Below are 20,332 nucleotides of genomic sequence, written 5' to 3'. Positions count from 1 at the left end.
CTATCTACGATAACATCTTAGTTGCTTAAAAATTGGCCCATTCCTATGATAACATTCTAGTTACTTAAAAATTAGCCCATTTCCTCTATGGTTGTAATGGAAAAAAAAAATTCTTATATCGATTAAAATTGACTTTGAAAAGGTCTAACCATCTATCATGAAAAGCAACCTTGGTGGCCTTCAACTTTCCTCCTAAATTTATTGCTTTTATTATGGAATGTGTCTTATCCTCCTCTTTTTCTTGATGCATCAATCATGATCAATCATCTTAATCATCTTATCTTATTTTAAAGGTCAAATGAGTGTTAGACAAAAGAATCCCCTCTCTCTTAACCTATATATTTTGGTTGTTTAACTTCTTTCTCACTTGCTAAATCATGCTATTGATTCTGATAACCTTATCTCTTTTCATTTAAAATACAAATTCAAGTTAACTTGTATATCTCTTATGTTTTAGGGCTAACTATTGTTAGGGTTTTCCAACATTATGAGGTCTTAACCAATCAAAAAATTAACTTTTGTAAATCTAAAATTTATTTTTTCAAGCTTACCCCTAAAGAAAGCAAAGTTGAGATTTATGTCTTCTTTAATATTAGAGAAGTAAGGTATCCTTTCAAATACTTGGGGACTATGATTTCCCTCTAGATAATGCCTCAAGAGCCTTTTGATTATTTCATTGGCCAAATCTCTAACAAATTAAATATATGGAATAGAGCTCATCTTTCCTTCCCATGTAGGTGTAGGCAGAATCACTCACATGACCCCTTGCACTAGCTAAATATTTTGTGAATGCCTAAGTCTATCATGAAGAGTATTGAAAGTGCTATTAGGAATTTTCTTTGGCATAAATATGATTCTACAAATGGAATTCACTTAGATTTCTTAGAAAACTATTGCTAAATCTAAATCAGAAGGGGATCTAGGCATTTATAACCTCAACATTACTAAGATTACTTTACAAGTGAAGCCCATGAGTTCTTCTTTTAAATTATGTTGCTAGTCTTGGGACTAATATTATTATGATCTTGTTATTTTTGGGATGGGATGTAGTTGGTCTTGTAAACTTTTTATTAACTCCATAAATATTATGGGTTCTGGTTTCTCTCCTATAATTAAAAATAATAATGATTAATGGATTTATAATCTATCTATTTATAGGGAGAGGTGTACCATTCTGGATACTAAGATAGAATGAAGGCCGGATAAGAATTGATGCTTCGTTCCAGTGATGCTACAGTTCAGCTCGCTGTACAACAGTGGTTTCCTGTTCATGAACCTCTCTCTTCATTGGGCCTATTTATGTGCATGTTTATGTGCATTGGAAGTTCATAGCTTGTTCTTCTGTCCCTTCTTTAATAGCCAAACATTAAAATGATATGCATCTATAAATAAAATTAGCCTTTTTTTAGCATGACTTTGGTAACCTGCATGGTTGAAATTATTCTACTGGCGAAGGAATATTTTGGATCATTTTCCTGCATGCAAGCCCTCAATGAATCAATCGTAAAGCAACCGCAATGGAGATGATGATGCTATCACTCTTGTGCTAAGATCATAAAAGAGAAGGAATATTTGGCATTTTGCCCCGACATTTAATGATCCTTTTATTTCTATAAACAAAAATGGAGAGATGTGCATAGCTCGTCTCTGAAGTTGCAGCAGCTATAATCGAGTCTCGATTCGAGCACATATAAGTGTAACTAGGAAGAGAAAAGCTATACGTACCTCCTACCTGATCATTGTATGCAGGGAAAGCTTCCTTCTTCAGATTAGCACAGCTTTCGAGTCTGAAGCCAATCCTCCTGGTCTCAAAAAGAGAGATGAGTGACTTGCCTTCGTTTTGGCAAATGGTGTCAATCTGTGCCGATGTTATCGAGCCATGAAACTAGCTGTTTCGACGGCGGTCTGGACCTAGGAGAGTCGCTCAGGCAAAGACCAGCAATCTGAAGCACCTTCATCAGCTGCAGGCTAAGCATTCTATCGAATACGTGTGGGTCAAACACCTCGGCCTCCCTCTTCTCCTTCTTCATCTGAAGCACCCACGAGATCAGCTCCCTCTCTCCCTTCGGTTTGCACATATCCACTGGCCTCTTCCCGGTGAGCAGCTCCAGCAGAACAACCCCAAAGCTGTAGACATCGCCCTTGAAAGTAGCAACCGAGGACTGGCCGTACTCGGGAGGAATGTAGCCTAGTGTCCCAACCAAGTCGGTCGTGACATGGGTGTCGGAGGGCAAGATGAGCCTCGCAAGCCCGAAATCAGCCAGATGAGCTTCGAAGTTGTCGTCGAGCAGGATGTTGCTGGACTTGATGTCACGGTGGAGTATGTGTGGGTCGCATGATTGGTGCAGGTATGCCAATCCCCTTGCTGCTCCTTGAGCTATCCGAAGCCTCTTCTCCCAGTCCAGTATCGATCCCCCGTCGGGTTTCTCATGCAGCCAGAAATCCAAGCTCCCATTTTGCATGTAGGAGTAGATCAGAAGCCTGTCGCTGCCGATCTTGCAGTATCCTTGAAGCAGCACAAGGTTTCTGTGCTGAGCTCGGGAGAGCGTTTCTATCTCGGCCTGGAACTCCCTCTCCATCTGGAAGTAGTCGCCGGAAAGCCGCTTGATCGCCACCTTTCTCTCATCTGGTAGAGTTGCCTTGTACACCAGGCCGAAGCCTCCACACCCGATGATATTGGATTGGTCGAAGTGGTTGGTGGATTTCAAGATGTCGCCGATGGTTAGCTCACTGCTGTTCATGTTCTGAAACAGAAGCACCAATCTCGACCCCGCCGCTTCTGGACCCCCGTTCGAATCCGCCGCCACCCTCAAGCTGTCTTCCTGTCGACCATGGCGAGTCCTCGACACGAGAAAGTAAGCGAAAGCGACAAGGAACGACGTGCCGAGTCCAATGCCGGAGGCCAGTCCTATGATCACACCTCTGTTCCTTCGCCTTCGGCTAACACTCCGTGCAGAAACTCCATGTCCTCCCGCATCACATGGATTCAAGTGAAAGCCACAGAGACCCGGATTCCCCTCGAAATCAGAGCTCGAGAAGGTCGAGAACTGCCCTCCGACAGGGATCGGGCCGGACAAATTATTGTAGGCCACCCTGAAACTTGACAGAAAGTTGAGCTTGTTGAGCGAGGAAGGAATGCTTCCGGTGAGATCATTGAGCGACAAATCCAGAGTCTCCAAGCTCGCCATCCCCGACAACTCCTCCGGAATCGTTCCTGATAAACTGTTCCTGCTGAGATCCAAAGCAAGTAGCCTTTTGAGGTTCCCGAACCCGGGCAAGATTGGCCCAACAAGCCTGTTCTGGCACAGGATCAAAGATGGTGGGAAACTGCTGACTTGATTGTACTGCAAACCCTTCCCGCTAATGTTCTTCCTGACGAAGAAAGGGAAGTCCTCTGTTGGAGGTCCAGGCTGCGAGGCGCTGCCAGAGATCAGGCCCTTCATCTGCGCCAAGCTATCCGGAATCTCTCCACCCAGCGAATTGTTCGACAGGTCCAGATAGAAAAGATGATCAAGATGTCCTATCCATGCAGGAATGATCCCTTCCAAATGATTCCATGACAAGTCCAGCACATTGAGCTTGGTGAAACCAGACAACCATGGTGGTATCGATCCGGAAAGGCCGCAGTTTGCGATAGCAAGAAGCTGGATGTTGGGAAACCCCCGAATCCCATCCATGGGAATCCTCTCGCTGTCCTGGAAGTTCCTGGTGAGTACCAAACCGGTGAGGCTTTGGATTTCCTGCAGGATCGTCAATGCAGAAGATATGTTGGACAAGCTGTTGTTGGAGAGTGAGAGGTAGGATAGCGAAGTGAGCTTCTTGAAGCTGACTGGAATTTCGCCGACGAGATTGTTCCTGGCGAGATTCAAAGTCTTCAGCTCCACACAATCAGAAAGATGAGAAGGAACAGAGCCGGCGAACAGATTCGAGCCGAGATCGAGTGAGCCGAGATGATTCATGGCCGTGCAATTCAGAGTGATCTCACCGATCAGCGAATTGTTCTTCAGGTTGAGCGTTCTAAGTGGCGACAAGTTCGACAGGGAGTAAGGAAGATGACCACTGAAACTGTTTGACTGAAGAGAGAAATACTCGAGCTTTCTCAATCTACTGAAGATGTTGGGGATCCTTCCTGAGAACCAATTGAACGAGAGGTCCAGTAGCTCAAGGTTAGAGAGATTACCTATTCTTGAGCTCAGTGAACCAGAGAGCTGGTTCTCCTGTAAGTGTAACCTCCTCAAAAACGGCAGCTTGAACAAATCTTCCGGCAAAGTCCCAGACACAGCATTGATATCAATGGAGAGCTCTTCAAGGGAACCACAGTTACCGAAGCCGAGAGGAAATTCACCAGAGAAAAAGTTCATGGAGAACCGAAGGACTTGGATTCCAGCTGAAGAATTGCAGATGGTAGTGTCAATGGTGCCAGAGAACTCATTGAAGCTGATATCGAACACCACCATCTTCGTCAACCCAGCAAGATTCGGATGAGCGCCACCGAAAGCATTGTAAGAGACGTTGAAGAACTCGATCGAGGGAAGGTGCAAGTCCGCCGGAATCGATCCAGAAATCTTGTTCACGCTGAGATCAAGGCGCTTCAATCGACTGAGGTTAAACAGCCCTGATGGAACAGTGCCATGAAGAACATTAGAAGAGAGGTTAAGCCATGAGAGGTGATCCAACTCTGCCAAGGAATCAGACAGGGATCCCTTCAGGCTCTTGTTCTGGAGATCCAACCCAATCACCCTCCGTCCCGAGTCGAAGAAATCCCCGCAAGAAACGCCGTCCCAGCTGCAGCAATCGGAAGAAGAGGCATCGATGCTCCAACCTATCGCCTCTGATTTCAGACCCCTGTAGAAGCCCCGCAGGGCATTCAGGTCGCCAGAGTTGCAGCTCTGGTTCTGGGAATTGGTGAGCTCAGCTCGGAATAAGATGAAGAAGCACAAAAGCACTAATCTTTGCATCAAAACACAGACAAACTCGTCTCCTCCCCTCCTCATAACAGCTGATGGCTAGAGCCAGAGCTTGTCAAAGCAAGAATCCTGCCATAAAAGCAAGAGTAGTAGACATCCAGCAGAAGAAGAACAGAAACATCAAGAGATTGGTGAAGGAGACACTGTTATCCTTGAAGCAACGCTTAGGACTTTTAGCCTGGCTCAGACACTTTTACCAATTGACATCCACAAAACTCCACCATCCATCTTACTTCATCTCAATCTGGGAAGCACAGAGCAGACAACAGAAGATAGAGAGAGAAAGAGGGATGGTTGGTTTTGACGACTCCTCTATCATCTATTCAACCCTTTGGCTGTCCTTCCACCAGCTTTCCATTTTTCCACCATATTTAATACTTCCGATCGAAATGTTCAACCCTTCCACTTGGTCCAAAATTGGCGCGAGTGGGCAGCCATAAAGGTAAAGAACGTTAAGCCATGGAGACGGGCACTTGGCGGTGACCGCCGAGCGGCGAGATGGTTGCATAAAGGTCAACGGTCAAAGGGTCGGTGGCCCGACACGTGCGGCGCTGCCTTTTTTCTTTTTTCTTTGGCGGCTCGCCTAATTCCCGACTTGCAACGACGGCGGTGACCGACCGCACAGCTCAACCCCCACTGTTTCGATTCGCCTTTATCCATCCACCCCTTTTAGTTATCATGTTCCTACGCGAAGCTGACAACGGAGTGGGACGGAGCACGGGTTCTCTGCGCTGGGAGAGTTGACCATTAGGATGGTCCGGAGGAACATGTTATGACGCCTTCGATGCGTACTGGTTCGTTTGGTGGTTTTGACTTTGCTTTTCCTGCAGTGGGTGTCGGTCATATTGCTAATTTGATGATAACCAAAGTTCTAATCATTAAATTCATCTTAAGATTAAATTCGTCTACCTCACTTTTTAAAGACACACGTGCTCTATTAGTTTTCTATGTAATAGTCTTATATAAACTGTAAAGGTTGACTTCAGTTATATACCAAACATCAAATCTACCCACCGGAAAACAACAACTGAATTCGGTACAAAACCGGTCTTGTATTGTTCGTATGGATGTAAATTTACGCAATCAATGCGATGACGACGACATGATGGACCAGTGTTTGTAAGTGGACCCATTATTTGGATTTTATTTTTGGGGAAAAAATCACAATTATCTTTGTTGGGAGAGTACTTAAGAAGGTTAAGGATTAGATTAAGAAGAGATTAGAGATAAAGGTGTGTGCTCAATAGGTTACGAGGCATCTTAGTTTCCTTTTCGTTTCTTTTGTTTGTTAGCAAAAGAATAAAAGGAGGAGGATTATTCTTTTAATTCATCACTCAAATGGATTGATCAACATCGAATTAATTTAATTCTCTTGCGTGAACACATCTCTTTGATGTCGCAATCTATTGCTTGAAATGTACAGTACGTAAACTAGCAACATGTATATATGCATGCAGAGGAAGTAGGAAGTGTGTACATTTCTTCGTCTATGGCGATAGGTGGGTAGGTTAACGTTGAAGGAAACCTATGTCTTTGTTCTAATCCTCTTCCTAATCATTCACATTGCCTCAACTAATCCATCGTATTATATTAGGATCAGTAAACTCGACAAGTGTGCCGGTTTGATGACACTACCAATAAATTAATATGGGTCACTAGAAATTTTATGTTCTATATGAGGTGGTAAGTGTGTATCCTCCAAATAAATATTTTTTTATAAGACAATATATATATATGTAAAATCTCTCTTCTTAAAAGTATGTGTAATAATTGAATCATGGTAATATTATAAATTAGATGAACTATTGGTCATATTATAATTTAGATTACCTTTTTTATGCATAGGCTGATGTAATTTGGATTGACATTGTGAGTAGGCATTTTATTTTAAGTTGAATTCTTGGTTTCAAGATGAATTTTTTTTATTTCATTTATAAATTAGTCTGGATTTAATTAGTGTCAATAAATTTAATTAATATATTTTTTTATATTTTATACAAGTAATTTTTGACAGTAATGTATGAGTATTAAGTTGAAGTGTAATCCACAAAATCATTCCATAAATTTTGTTGCTTAGTTGACAAAGGTTGAATGAAACTGTTGCACTTCATTATTCCATCCAAAGAAGCTGAGGGATCAGCAGATGATACAAAACTCCCACCTCATTTTGACCATCTTTCTAATTCTCTCTCTAATCGTCTTTTCTGAATGGAAGGAAGTCATGATGCTGAAGGGGGAAGGCCAATGAAATGGACTCACATTGCTTTGAAGCAAAGCAAGATATTCCCCCAAATCAAACCAAATCTCTTTCTTCTGCTATGACTTTTAGGATGTTTCTGGCTCTAGTCAAAGGGAGGAGGAACCTGCAGTGCAGTCATCGGCAAAAGCTTTGCTTGCAAGCTGACAGTGGTCACTGTTCTCGGACAGGAACCGATATCAAACACATGGGGAGAAAAAGGATGGAAGAGAAGGACAGCCTCTTTGCATAGCCATTGATAGAATCATGTGGGGAGGGTTCTGTGTTCGTCACTGCTTTCAGTGTTATCTGATGCATGGCAAAGGCCTTCTTTCCACTCTGTAATCGGTGATGAACTTGAGGCAAACACTGCATGGAGCACCAACAAGTAGTCTGATTGATCATTAATGGTGACCAGAGGGCAGAATGGCATGTGGTGGTGGTGGTGGAGGAGGATGGACTGCGTGCTGCTGAGACCTGTAATCACTACCACATTGAAAAGGTTTGAGGATATGATTAACAAAACTAGTTGGGTTCCCATAGGATCAATTGCCAAAGAACATTTTGGTGGCACTTGATGAGTGTCAACTGATGGAGATAGTTTATATTATCATGCTCTGGTGAGGAACACCTGGAGAGAAGTTGCCTCAAGGAGGGTAATTTAAAAGGCTTTGAAGCTTCATCTCGTGGATGCTTTGATTTGCTTTCCTATGGGCAGACCTGAAAAGCTCAGTTTCTCCAATGGTGAAGCGCAGGTCTTATCCTGCTAGTGGATTCCATGCTTTGTCTGAGTGGAAGCTGTCATGTCTTGTTGGGATAGATTAGTATGGCCATGGAAGTCTATTGGCTGAGGCAAGGCAATGGCTGATCAGGGAAATCATTGTTTGTATATGTCCATGGAAGTTCATTGGCTGAGCCAAGGCAATGGCTGGTCAGGGAAATCATTGCTCGTAGTGTTTGGATGGCCAATGGATTTGAGTGCTGTGAACTGTGCCATGCAGTGGGAAGGTCATGGAGTAGCACTCAGATGTGCATGTCTGCCATTTCCTGAGATTAGCTGTGATGTTGAGTCACAATTCCACATCAGTTGATAGCAAATTCCAGCACTTTGTTGACTCCTCAAAGAGTGTCAGATGTCCAACAGACCTCCTGCTGAGCTCATGCTGTGAGATAAAAGTTCATGATTTGTCAGAGAAAGAGAGAGAGAAAGTACAGGTAGATGTTCTGAAAGTATAATTCAGGTGACTCAGAAATAGAAGAAAAGCTTCTTCCCAGAGAAATAAACCCTCAGAAAAGGAAGGAAAGCTCATGCATCAGCATCACTACTTCCTTCTTACACTCACAATGGATCTCTATCACAAAACATTTATCATGCAGACTTCAAGACTTCAGTAAAACATAACACTGTCATATCCAGTAGAGAACAATAACAAATATCCAGTAGCATTTGCAACTCAAGCAAAAGAAACAAATATATCTTGCCCACTGTTACTATCTGGATTGTTGATCACAATGTTCATGTTGATGAGAACAACAACAGCACAAAGTAATCAGAAGGGCCAGAATGTTCTCTGTGAATACAGGTGTATATTAATACAAATATACAGTTAGCTGCAAGTACTACAAAGGCATTAAACAGACTAGATCTTGGCACATACTATGAATGTGGAAAGCATTTTTGGAAAAGTAAGGATGAAAATCTATCCTTGACAAATTTTAGGAAAACAATCCCATGATAATTTCCATTGTGTTGCTTGGATCATACACATCATATGTCTATAGGTCTAATGTGCATCTTCGGCCCACTACTAAAACCTATGAAAGAAATCCTGCTCTTACACTTGTCACGGACAAACTTCTAAACAGGATGTTTGATATAATGCTTATATATGTCCGTATCTTTTGGTATGTTCATGCTCTGCATAGCATGTATAGGGACGACCGAAGGCTTAATAATCCCATTTTAGTTAGGTTGGTGGTTGCTTTAGGCTTGTAAATAAAGGTTGTGTCATGTGGACACGTGTAAGAGATTTTCGATCTATAGTAGATCATTTTACCCTTTGTTGTGCAACTGTTCAAAGCTTGTAATTTACATTGTAATTTACATTGTTTATGAAGTGTTTTCGAAAATGTTTACTTGTGGATCCTGAATGAGACGTTTTCTCTAACCCGTTCTTTCTTTTATGGGTCCTAAGAGACATGGGAGGCTTCGGGGAGACTGACCTTTACGGACGGATACGCAAGGGTACCACACGACTTAGGCAAAACCAGCTAAGTCCGTGACACACTGTCAGAACTTCTAATTTTAAACATCACAAACATGGAATTTTTATAGACATAAACCATTCTCAAGATAATCCTGCATGTCGAAGGATGCCATATAGTAGCTTATGATCATAAATCATCTAAATCAGTACCATTCCCAATCCAACAGATAACCTGGAAATATTCGAACAGCAAAGCCTATCTACATTGGACTGCCAATTATATATGGCAAGCAAAAAAACCAGCTAGATTAACTCACAGATATGTTCCATGTTATCAATCATTTCAAGCACACTGCCTTGAGGAAAAGAAAAATGTCCAACGGATCAAAGCCTTAAAGCAAGATAATACTCTCACTGACTTGCCAACATTTCACAGCAGTGGATCGGCACAGCATCTAGACCAAATTCGCTATGCAGGTACTCATTATCACTAATTGCTCATATGCACAGAAATGGTATCTTTCATGTGAAACATATTCTGCCTCCTGGTCCAGATATTCATTCAACACCTAGTATAAAGTCTGGCCTTCGATGTGTCAACTGTGATCATCTGGACAGAACACCAATGGGCAAGCTAGCTGTCAACTAAAGCTTTGTCGCCAATATATTGCAAGTGTGAAATATATAAGAATCATTGTCCCCATGCTAGACCTGCGAACGACAGGCAAACATTAGCAATCTTTCACCATCTCTCAGAAAAATGTATGGCTTAGGAGTCAACAATTGATACACCAGTTCATATATTACATAATCTAATGTATTTAAGTGTCAGCCTTTAGAGATGCTCTTTAGCGTTATCAATTGATACACTTTCACCATCTCTCAGAAAAATGTATGGCTTAGGAGTCAACAATTGATACACCAGTTCATATATTACACAATCTAATGTTTTAAAGTGTCAGCCTCTAGAGATACTCTTTAGTGTTATCAATTGATACACTAAAGATACAATCTGATGTTTTAGAATGTATGAATTAGGAGTCAACAATTGATACAGCATATAATACACAATCTAATGTTTTAAACTTTGATCCATATGAAAACTAATTTGGGGTTGTCAGCAGCTTTATCATGGAAATGTATAAAAAACCAGTTTTCTATACAGATGGTTCTGTTACTTATCTTGAAAAGCAGCCAAACAAGTATCACAAAACTGTGTTTAGTGTTCTGTGCACCTATTTTGATGAAGCCTAATCACCATACAAGTCCATGAATAATGGCAGGTGTTAACTTGGACCACATTAGTTGAAGACAGCTTTAGCAACATGGACCAAGGGATGACTTAGACGAGTGTTCTCAAGGGACACTGAGGGAACAACTAATCCCTTACAAAAGTAACTTAATATAAGTTGTCTATGTGAAGAAAAAGAAGCCACATTTTATTCATAAGGCAAACATCTGGAACTAGATTATTATTACCAAAATTGTACAATGATAAAGGTGTAATTATATCTAAAACAATACCAAACTATTGACCTGAGAGATACATTCAGTAAGACACGAAGGTTTGTATGTGTTCATCCAGTATATTGAGAGCCTAGAAGCCTCGTGGAACCTTGTTTTTGTCTGATCAAAGTCAATCATGAGGTTTGGAATCAAGACGACTTCCCCATTGGGCACTATCTATGTTCAAAATCCTAGAAATAAAGATTATATATTTTGAAACTTTATAATATATACATCAACTAGGCAAAATAATTAAGCAAAATCTGAACAACAAGAAACATATATTGAATTGATTACTGATACAAAAAATAAAACATGATGGACCTTACAAACACCTATCAAGATTTCATAGATCAAGATCAATTGTTTGGATCATTAAGTTGACATGGCCTAAATCACTTTTTGATCCAAAATTCTCTCTTACATCATTCATTTGTGTTCGTTTGATTATTGCAAAAATGTCCCCCAAAACCTTATCATCAAATAAATTTTGCTTTCTAAAATTTTTCGACATCAAAGTTCATGCAAAGAGCACTGATCCTGATTTTTGGAGTCCTGGCAACAGAAGACAATGCACTATTCTAGCATCAATTGCCTTGGGCAAAGAAAATATGTATCCATGTTCATCTTCAGATGAAACACATTCTGTCCATATGTGCAGCATGAATAATCTTAGTAAAGAAGAAACCCCTGTTAGGTTGGTTTGCAATTGTCTGAGTGACAGCCAGCGTATCTGCTTTCATGAATCAGAAAATTAGCAGTGTTATGGCCCAAAAGTCAGGACCACTGTGTGTGAGTCGGATGAAATTTCATACTTATTATTCCTCGTCTCATTTAATAAAGTTGCAGCAATAAGGACCATCATAAGTGAGGTGCTTCTTGTACTGAAGGCTGCCAGGTACAAGGCCTGTCCTATATGTTTATTGCCCTATTATACAAACATCTCAGTTACCCTTAAATTAGCCAAAATCATTTTCATTTGTGACATTTCTGCATTATCAGATGCTGGAGTGGTGCAAGGCATATGAATGATGGATGGAGCTGTATCTATGACAATAATTTAACAAGAGAGGCTTAAATTTTGGCCGTTGAAATTAACTCTATATATCTCTTTCCAGTTTCCAGAAGTGATCTATTTTGTGAAGGATGGAAAATGGAACAAAATTTGCGAATTACATTGGGATTTAGCTGCTGTTTGTTCAGTTACAGTGGTTCATCTAGATATAACCACGTGGCTAGAAAAGTCAAACTACTTATACAAGACATATAAACTCCATAGAGTTAGCAAGTTTTGTTTGCTGCATTGTACAAAGTTTGAAATCACTCATCATGTCGAGAGAGCATGGATTGAATAGTCGAGATAAAGGCCGATGATACTTACAAAGATGCCAAAAGGAGAAGGATTCTCCTGGGGTTGATGGCTGTCAAATGATTGAACTTCCTAAGCCTTCCATCTCCAGCATCTGAAATAGAAGCATTCGCTGAAGTAGGTACAATTATAAGAGTTTTATTTGGCACTGAGGACTGCTTAAACTGCTCCAGATGATAGCACACCACTGCAGTGGAGGAAACAGAGAGTTTCACTTTTTAAGATCTAGTTATTGCGGCATGAAGTTGATCATTACTTTTAGAATGAGCCACACCAGCAAATTTGAGATCAAAAGGTACAGAAAACACCACAGAATCATTTTTAGCAGATAAGGACAACAAACTTATACATTACATATGTTATGAATGTTACCAGGAATCATGCGATTTGATGCTTCTTGCAGAAAAGCCAGCAAGGTTTCTTTTGAGAAATATTGGAAAGGATCAAATCTAACATCACATGCAGTGGAATGTTTTCAAGTACTAACTTGCTGCAACTTCTCGTCTTTTGCATCTTTTTATGAAATATAATATGCAGAGACAAAGCTAAAGCATGAACCAACTCACTTTTCATGCTAATTGCATGTGCCCGGTCTCCTGATCTAAATGTTCTAAATGGTGGGTTTCAGCGGTCCACACACTCCATACCTTTAGTAACCTTTTTGGTTGTCTCATCTGCATCTTGCTCCTCACCATTCCGCCTCTCCATACGGGATGATCCTTTACGAGATAAAGCTTTCTGTTATAGAGAAAAAAAACAAAAACCGTATGAAATTCCTTAAACGAACAACAATTGAGTACCGATGTGTAGAAATGGGATGTTATGAGGCAGTTCCAAAACCAATCCATGATAATTGCATTAGGCCTTACGACTACTTACAGTCATCTTTGGGCTTCCAGAGCACTTGTCAGATGACTGTGTGAGGCTCTCGATATCTAATACTATGTTTCCTGCTCTATCCACGGAGGTAACTTCACCCTGCGACAAATTACATTGAAAAGCAATTGTAAGAAAGTACTAATAGATACTACCACGCGAGAAGATGAAACATTATGCATACTCACATTATCCTGTGTCCCTGGATAAATGGGCCATATATGAAAAGAATATATACATTTTGTGCAGAAAATCCAAACAATTGTTAAGAATGAACACCTACAATGAACAGGTAGTCGATTTATGATGCCATATTGGAAAGTTGATGCTTCATAAATTCTATGATACTACAAGAGGAACAGAATGTAAACTTTATGTACACTTATGTTGACATTGTTTTGCAGTATAGACTATTCCTCTCCTAAATTTCACAGGTCATTACAAAATTATCGCAGTTCTTTGAGAGTGACATCTCAACATTTTCCAAGAAGGGTTCCTCTCATAATTATGTTATACTTTAGCCATACAATGCACCTAGAGACTGCTCTGTGACACAGAACTTGTGAAAGCTTGCTTGCTAATCCTCTAGTTATCGGCACAAGTCACAAAATTTTATATGCTTTCCCGTTAGATCTTCACCAAGAACTATTAATTTCCAGGTGAGATTATCACTAGAATCAGGCAAACAAAGTGCCTCATTTCCTTTTCAGAATGAAAAATGGTTGAAACATAAGGATCAAAAGATGAAAATTTCAACCTGCATTACTATCCCCTCCATTTCAGATGCTATCGATTACCCCCCACAGGAACAGCCAACACCAACTCACACTGCAGAGCCTGCTTCATCAAAAGGTTCACAGCAATCATCCAAAACTTGAAGATAAATTATCAGAAAGGAATCGTTACATTAAATTCTAATGCGCTGCAACGAACAGAACTATTGCCTAACAATTAATCTACTTTTATGAATCATTGGAACGACACTCCGAAAATGCACTACTGATCAGTTGGATAAAAACTCGAATGCATCAGAACTAAAATTTAAAGCATTCGATGCATCTAAATGTCTAGAAAATTCTGGGTAAAGACACTTAAAAGAGAAAGGATACCTGGGATGAAGATATTATTACTAATGCAAGCTATTGTGTTTATTCATGCGAGCACTGCAAATCTCCGGCCTGCAAAACCCCAAATTTGGCTTCACAACCCTGAAGAATCAACCCTTTTACTGCAAGACAATTACTCGAAGCTCTCTTTCTTTGATCCTTTAAAGAAGAAATTTATATTCAAGTAAAAGAATTAAACAGACAAGACGATCAAAAGACTTCCTTTTCTCTAACAACTCTCCTCTAACAAAAAGATCAACGTAGTTATTTAGTGGAACCTTATAATGCCCTTCCAATGGAAGCACAGATTCTAAAGAAACAAGGAACAAGAAATCGGAAGATGATACAAGAGATCAAAAACCATTTTTTTTTCCTCCCCTGATAGCAACATTATACACAAGAATCACACAAGGAAAGGTTCGAACCGAGAGCCAAGGCAGAAGATGAGAAGTAGCCGTTGGAAAGAGACGGCTCTCTCCCCTTTAATTTGGGTGTGACCGAGTAACAAATGCGAGATGACTTCTCTCTTGTTGGCATCAAAAGCCTCCGTTCCTCCTCAGGAAAAGAGTCAGCTGTGTCAGGCGTGATCAGATGAACAGAGCAACAGCTATATGTCAGTGCGCTCTCTCTCTCTCTCTCTCTCTCTCTCTCTCTCCTTTCTTTTGTGCACTCATCATATATAATAAGAATGATGAAGAGTAGAGGGGCACCGCACTGCTTGTCTCCAACAGGAGTCATACTCAAATGCTGGTGCCATGAAAGTGAAGGGGAAGATTTACTGAAGTTAAAAAGATGATAAAGACTAAACAAATCACACGAAGAAGTAATGCATGAAAAGAGCAGGGAAGGCAAAGGACAATAATAAAAAGAAAGAGTAGTCACCTTCACCAACCAACAACAGCAAACTGTTCATTAGTACAAGTAATATATTCACTTTGACACCTCTAATTTCTGTCATGATCTGGTAAATAGAAATATGAAGATCTGAATTGGGTGTTTGTAAGATCAGAAACCTTAGAATTTGAAAGCTTATTAGGGAAAGGAATGGTGATTAAGATGACAAAATTGAATTGACTTCAAAAGAAACAGTAAACTGAATTGATTTGAAATGAGTTGTTTATTTATTCAATCAAGAGTATTATTGCTTGGATTGTTTTCAAATCTTGTCTTTTTATGTACACTGACTGAATAATTAGAAACCTCATCATTTTTGGTACTTCATAATAAGAACACATGTGATAGTACGCAATTTTATTCCCAATGCTACTGAATTGTCATACTTTTTCCAAATTGCTTTTGACTCGTTAGGGTCAAATTCTAATCCACCATGGTAACTTCTAATAAAAGAATTACGCTGCATAAAAAGAGAAATTTTTTGGTACAGCTGATGCTCTGGTGCTGCAAAATCATGCTCCCGTGACTAATTACTTATAAGGCCTCACAAGATTAGACTAATTGATGACTCTCTAGCCGTTTGGCTATACTACTACCACAGAATGAAGGCATTAAGTCCGCTTTACCGAGAGCTCCGACGACGACGAAAGGCGAATTGGATGGCGGAAGTGGAAGACGACGACGAGAGCAGATAAAATAATTACTTTTAGATGACGACCGACACCCGACACGTCATCCGACAAAAGCTACCGTAGCGGCGTCACCTATATCACGGTCGTCTTGATTCCGTCACTCTCCGGTGACGTTTAAGACAACTCGGGACGTTATAGTTCTACAGCGGAAAAGGAGGTGGGAAAAGTTCAAAGGTGGAGTAGGTTCCCGAGGAAGGTGACGGGACCGCTGAGGGTTCACGTGTCCACCGTATGATGGGGCCCCGTGTCGCCAGGCCAAAAGAGAAGCGACCGGACGGTCCAGCTTCGGCGGGACCCGCTGCGTCAGATCTGCGCCAAGAGTTGTGGGGCCCATCGGACCAGGGAGTGGCCATAGGAGCAAAGGGTTGGTTGGAGCCGTCTGATCTCCATCCGACGGGGTGTCGTGCTCGCAGGGGCGATTCCGCGGCGACATGTGGGGAGTACGGTGGTGTGATCTTCCGGCATGCCGTGTCAGTGATGAGCTGATGAAAGATGCGAGCAGCGGTCGGTTCGACGTACTCCGTAGAGGGGATGCCAATTCTGTGGGCGAGACTACCCTCGACGGACAAGACCTGATGGCGTGGAGGAGAGGGCTCGTTGGAGCCATCCGATCTCCATCTGATGAGTAGTAGTGGAAGATACGGATCGTGATCAGTCGAGGGACCCTGGTTCTGGTAAACGAAACGAAAGGGGTAAGAGATGGGTACTCGAAAGGGCGAGAGAGAAGGACGACCCTGACGCTTGTGGGCTTGCTTTGGCTTGGCCTCCCTTCCGTCGACTCCACGAGGAGAGTTGCTCATGGAAACCTCGGGCATTTAAGCATTTTAGAAGATGAGATTCTAGTACAGAACTATCAGCGGTCAATGAGTAGTGATATGTTCTGTTTTTGAACATGCATTTCGCCATCACCATGAGAAGTGAAAAAGCTTTGATGATCTCACTAATCCCCACAGAATGAGCAATCAAATATCATCCAGCAATCAAGGAAAGCCAAAATATAGACCATTACATTGATACAAGTTGATGAAGACCTGTCCCAACATTACTGTGTTTTCTAAGCAAACTGCAAATCTTCATACAACTCGTTACCTCGGCTGAGAACATCGCAAGCATGCAAAAGGAACAAAGATTACGAACTCTGACAAGAGTCTTCCTAGTTAGAATAGGCTGGAGGAGTTGACTTATGGTACTATCACCAAATCACAACTGATAAGTAACGATGATCAAGAAAACTGAGAGAAAAAGACTAGAGTTGCCCTCGAGTATTGCGATTATGAAGCTTGTTTTTCCTCTGCAGCCTCTTCAAATGTCTCTCCAGGCACCAGCTCTGGGACATCATCATCATCTTCTTCACCCGTAGCAGCAGAAGCAGCTGGTGCTTGTTTCTGGAACTGTTCTGCAAGCTTCCTCAAGTTCTCTAAATTATCGGGGCCTAAGCAAAGTAATGATTGAGTAAATAGTGGCTCACAAATATAAATTTGCTAGAAATTCATTCTGTTCAAAAGCTACTCTTCTTAGATATACGACAATGAAGTGGGCATCTCACTGTAGCAAGTGACCCAATGAGACATCTTGCATCTAAAATGCTAAGAAGGTCATTCGTAATAGCTACAAATAAATATCCTCAAATAGAAATATGGCAGGAAAGAGCAAGAAACAGTATTTGTTTCGATATGATCTATTTAGAATGCTGATGCTAGTCATTTACATGAGGCATCTCAAAAGTTTACAAGTACAATCCAAAGAAGTTTGTAACCAGTAACACATTATGCTGAAGAAAACATCTTTCGTGTGCAACTACTGGTATTTCTACTAGAAAGCACTTATCATATTTTCATAAATACATCATATCATCAAAATAGCACATACCTAGTTGGTTGATGATTGCAGGTAGCAAATCTTGAAGTTCTGTCACCAAGTAAACCACAAAGATAAGTTGCAATCATGCAGAAACTTTCAGATACAGAAAATAATGGAGAAGATATACACATATATTACAAATTTGAATGAAAAGGTATGTTTTAAACCATGAATATTTGTGCATCTCTGTAACCTACATGGTTGCCTTGTTTAAGCACCAATGTGAATTACTAGCTACTCTGAACAAGATCACTGCAAACAGAGAACCAAAGTACTACCAAATCTTTCTTTTTGACATTTTATCCTCAATTTAGAAGATGTATTATCCTATCCTAGTACAATAATGAGATACAAGTAGGACAAACGAGTGTACTTTTAGTCTGGGGAGAACCGCTGACCACCCATGTATTGGCTGCAATTGAAGCTTGCACTGAATAAGAAACAAAATAAGTTGGATATCAGATGAGATCTTTACCACATGATATACAAGGGACATTTGCTCAAGCAATGTGAATTTTTATTTACCTTTTGGATTAGGAAACTGGATGACAATGTCATCTTTAAAAATATTGACTTCTTCTATAGCAGGGATAGTGTTCACCCCAATTCTTTTCAGAGTGCTTTGAAGCCTTTTGTCATCTGTAGTTGGGGTCTTGTGAACTGCCTTCTTCTTCCTAGTTTATATTTACGAAGTAAACATGATTGATAACATACTCAGAAATTAGCGTTCGAGGTAGCCAATGATCAGGAAATGGCCCTACAACAGAAATGCTTCTTACAACTAGATGGCCAAGCACTCACAAAAAAAGATGCATAATCACCCATCATGAAGTTTATCATTGGAGCAGATGTTTGACCAAGTCTATGGGAGCACTGGTTGCTTTAAAATTACAAAGAAAATGCTTCCATTACATGAAAATTTAGAAGACTAGGAAGTTTAGAAAATCCCTATTTAGCACATCATATGTTGCCCTTCAACACTGACTATTTAGGTACTAAAGCAGTTGCATCAGTGCAATTCTTATGATTGTGATCATACTATCATAGTGCCCAAGTAGGGTGACCAGAGCTGATATACAAACATGTAAGCTAGAATTTAGAAACAGATCACTTAGGTGAAATAAAGTTAGGTGGTGGTTATTCAAGAAAGATCACTTAGGTGAAGTAAAGTTCATAATCTAACCAACACCCGAAGGAAATCAAGGATAGCAGAACTACCACATAAGTTTTTGGAATATCATAGGCTTAGTAAAACAAACTGAACATAACAAGCCTATCAAAGAACCTGCGCATACTGCCTTTTCCACCAGTGCGGACTGCACCTGCCATCTTCATGAGTTTTTCTCGGTTCATCTGCATGATGGACAGTATGTCAAAAAAATCACTATAAAATGTCAAAGAAGAAAGCAATATAAAATGCCACTTAACTTTTTAAAACAATCAAAAGGAACTAATGACACAACAGTGTCGGTTTAGAGCAGTAGGATCACTAGGAGTATAGGCCTAAAATCGATATCATTACTGTAGATACCTTTATAGCATTTGTCCATATAAGGAGATCTACAAATATAGAATATCAATCAACAACAACCAGACAATCAATTGCAAAAAATGTAAATAAACCTGCTAACTGATTTGAGATGAAATGATGTAGGTATTTATTTTTTACACGATTCTAAAACAAGCTTACAGTGATCAACAATAAGAATTCATGAATTTTGACTACTCTACACCAAGGTGCACGCATCTTAACAACCAAGGCAGGCATGCATGCACGAATAAGTTTTCCTCAATCCTTAATGACCTGAATTCACGCATCAGGAAGTTGGATAAATCTAAGCTCAATAAAGATTTGGGGCTTTAAACTCAATGGTTAGAGTCTCAGAGATCATCCTACAACCACACCAAAGAAGAACTCCTCTTCTTCATCTCCTCCGCAAGCTTACAACACTAAACAGCGATTACTTCAGACTGACGGCCAATCTACGAATAAATTACTGTAAACTCTTGAGATAAAAAAATGAAGGCTACCGTATAACCCTCTCAAAGGAGAAAAAGTTGATGCAAGATCAAATATTTGATGCATTACCATCGCGTCATGCAACATACTTTATGTCATAGCACCAATTGGCGAGTAATAAAGCCCCAATTTAGATCGATTGAGCAAAAAAAGGATAAAGGGCATATAAAGATCTTGCTACAAGATTGATGTAGACGCATTCACCTGACGCCCAGAGAGAGAGAGAAAGGGAGGACTTACGATGGGGAAGACGAAGAGGGCGAAACTACGAGACGGTGCGATGAGAAGCGGCTGCGGAAGGGCAGGGAGGAAGAAAGAGGAATTGAGAATGAGGGTTCGATTTGAGTGTAATGGTTTCGGACGGATAAGGATATAGCGCGTAGGGTTGGATGGAAGAGAGCTCGAGTCAAGAGGCATAAATTTAACGTCCGCATCCGTACCACTTACTGATAAACCCCATTTCGTTACCTGTCTTTTATTTGGAGGAATTAGTGGGCCAATTCGCGACCCATTTGTGAGTCCACAGTGAAGCCCAGGTCTAATCTAGGGTATAAAAGATGGGTATCGTAGCACCTCTTCCGTCCAAAAAAATCCGACTT

The 20,332-nt window shown here is 40.6% G+C and overlaps 3 protein-coding genes across 10 annotated transcripts; all 3 read right to left on the bottom strand.

Moving 5' to 3' along the window:
- Positions 1–1,518: 1,518 nt before the first annotated feature.
- On the bottom strand, positions 1,519–5,297 carry LOC135610341 (phytosulfokine receptor 1-like). Its single transcript, XM_065104736.1, has one exon. It carries the CDS (start codon positions 4,992–4,994, stop codon positions 1,854–1,856), a length of 3,141 nt encoding a protein of 1,046 aa, XP_064960808.1. The 5' UTR covers positions 4,995–5,297; the 3' UTR covers positions 1,519–1,853.
- A 2,537-nt stretch (positions 5,298–7,834) lies between these two features.
- On the bottom strand, positions 7,835–14,916 carry LOC135584467 (uncharacterized). Of its 7 annotated transcripts, none has more exons than XM_065104730.1 (7): positions 14,693–14,916; positions 14,271–14,426; positions 13,919–13,998; positions 13,165–13,263; positions 12,933–13,023; positions 12,298–12,472; positions 9,688–10,121 (listed from the first exon to the last, which is right to left on the bottom strand). In XM_065104730.1, exons 3-7 carry the CDS (start codon positions 13,937–13,939, stop codon positions 10,052–10,054), a joined length of 456 nt encoding a protein of 151 aa, XP_064960802.1. In that variant the 5' UTR covers positions 13,940–13,998; positions 14,271–14,426; positions 14,693–14,916; the 3' UTR covers positions 9,688–10,051. The 7 variants fall into 7 exon arrangements, with proteins under 7 accessions (XP_064960807.1, XP_064960806.1, XP_064960802.1 ...); XM_065104731.1 differs by having other exon boundaries at positions 14,271–14,339; XM_065104732.1 differs by lacking the exon at positions 14,693–14,916 and adding an exon at positions 14,546–14,630 and having other exon boundaries at positions 14,271–14,339.
- A 1,917-nt stretch (positions 14,917–16,833) lies between these two features.
- LOC135610340 (basic transcription factor 3-like) lies at positions 16,834–20,131 on the bottom strand. Of its 2 annotated transcripts, XM_065104728.1 has the most exons (6): positions 19,974–20,131; positions 18,999–19,066; positions 18,239–18,387; positions 18,087–18,143; positions 17,723–17,761; positions 16,834–17,285 (listed from the first exon to the last, which is right to left on the bottom strand). In XM_065104728.1, the coding sequence occupies exons 2-6, from the start codon at positions 19,064–19,066 to the stop codon at positions 17,125–17,127; spliced, it is 474 nt and encodes a 157-aa protein (XP_064960800.1). In that variant the 5' UTR covers positions 19,974–20,131; the 3' UTR covers positions 16,834–17,124. The 2 variants fall into 2 exon arrangements, with proteins under 2 accessions (XP_064960800.1, XP_064960799.1); XM_065104727.1 differs by lacking the exon at positions 19,974–20,131 and having other exon boundaries at positions 18,999–19,072.
- Positions 20,132–20,332: the final 201 nt, after the last annotated feature.

Source organism: Musa acuminata, chromosome BXJ2-4, assembly GCF_036884655.1.
Source record: "Musa acuminata AAA Group cultivar baxijiao chromosome BXJ2-4, Cavendish_Baxijiao_AAA, whole genome shotgun sequence".
Taxonomy (NCBI): Eukaryota; Viridiplantae; Streptophyta; class Magnoliopsida; order Zingiberales; family Musaceae; genus Musa; species Musa acuminata.
The sequence above is the reverse complement of the archived record's forward strand: the minus strand, read 5'-3'. Positions and strand labels throughout refer to the sequence as shown.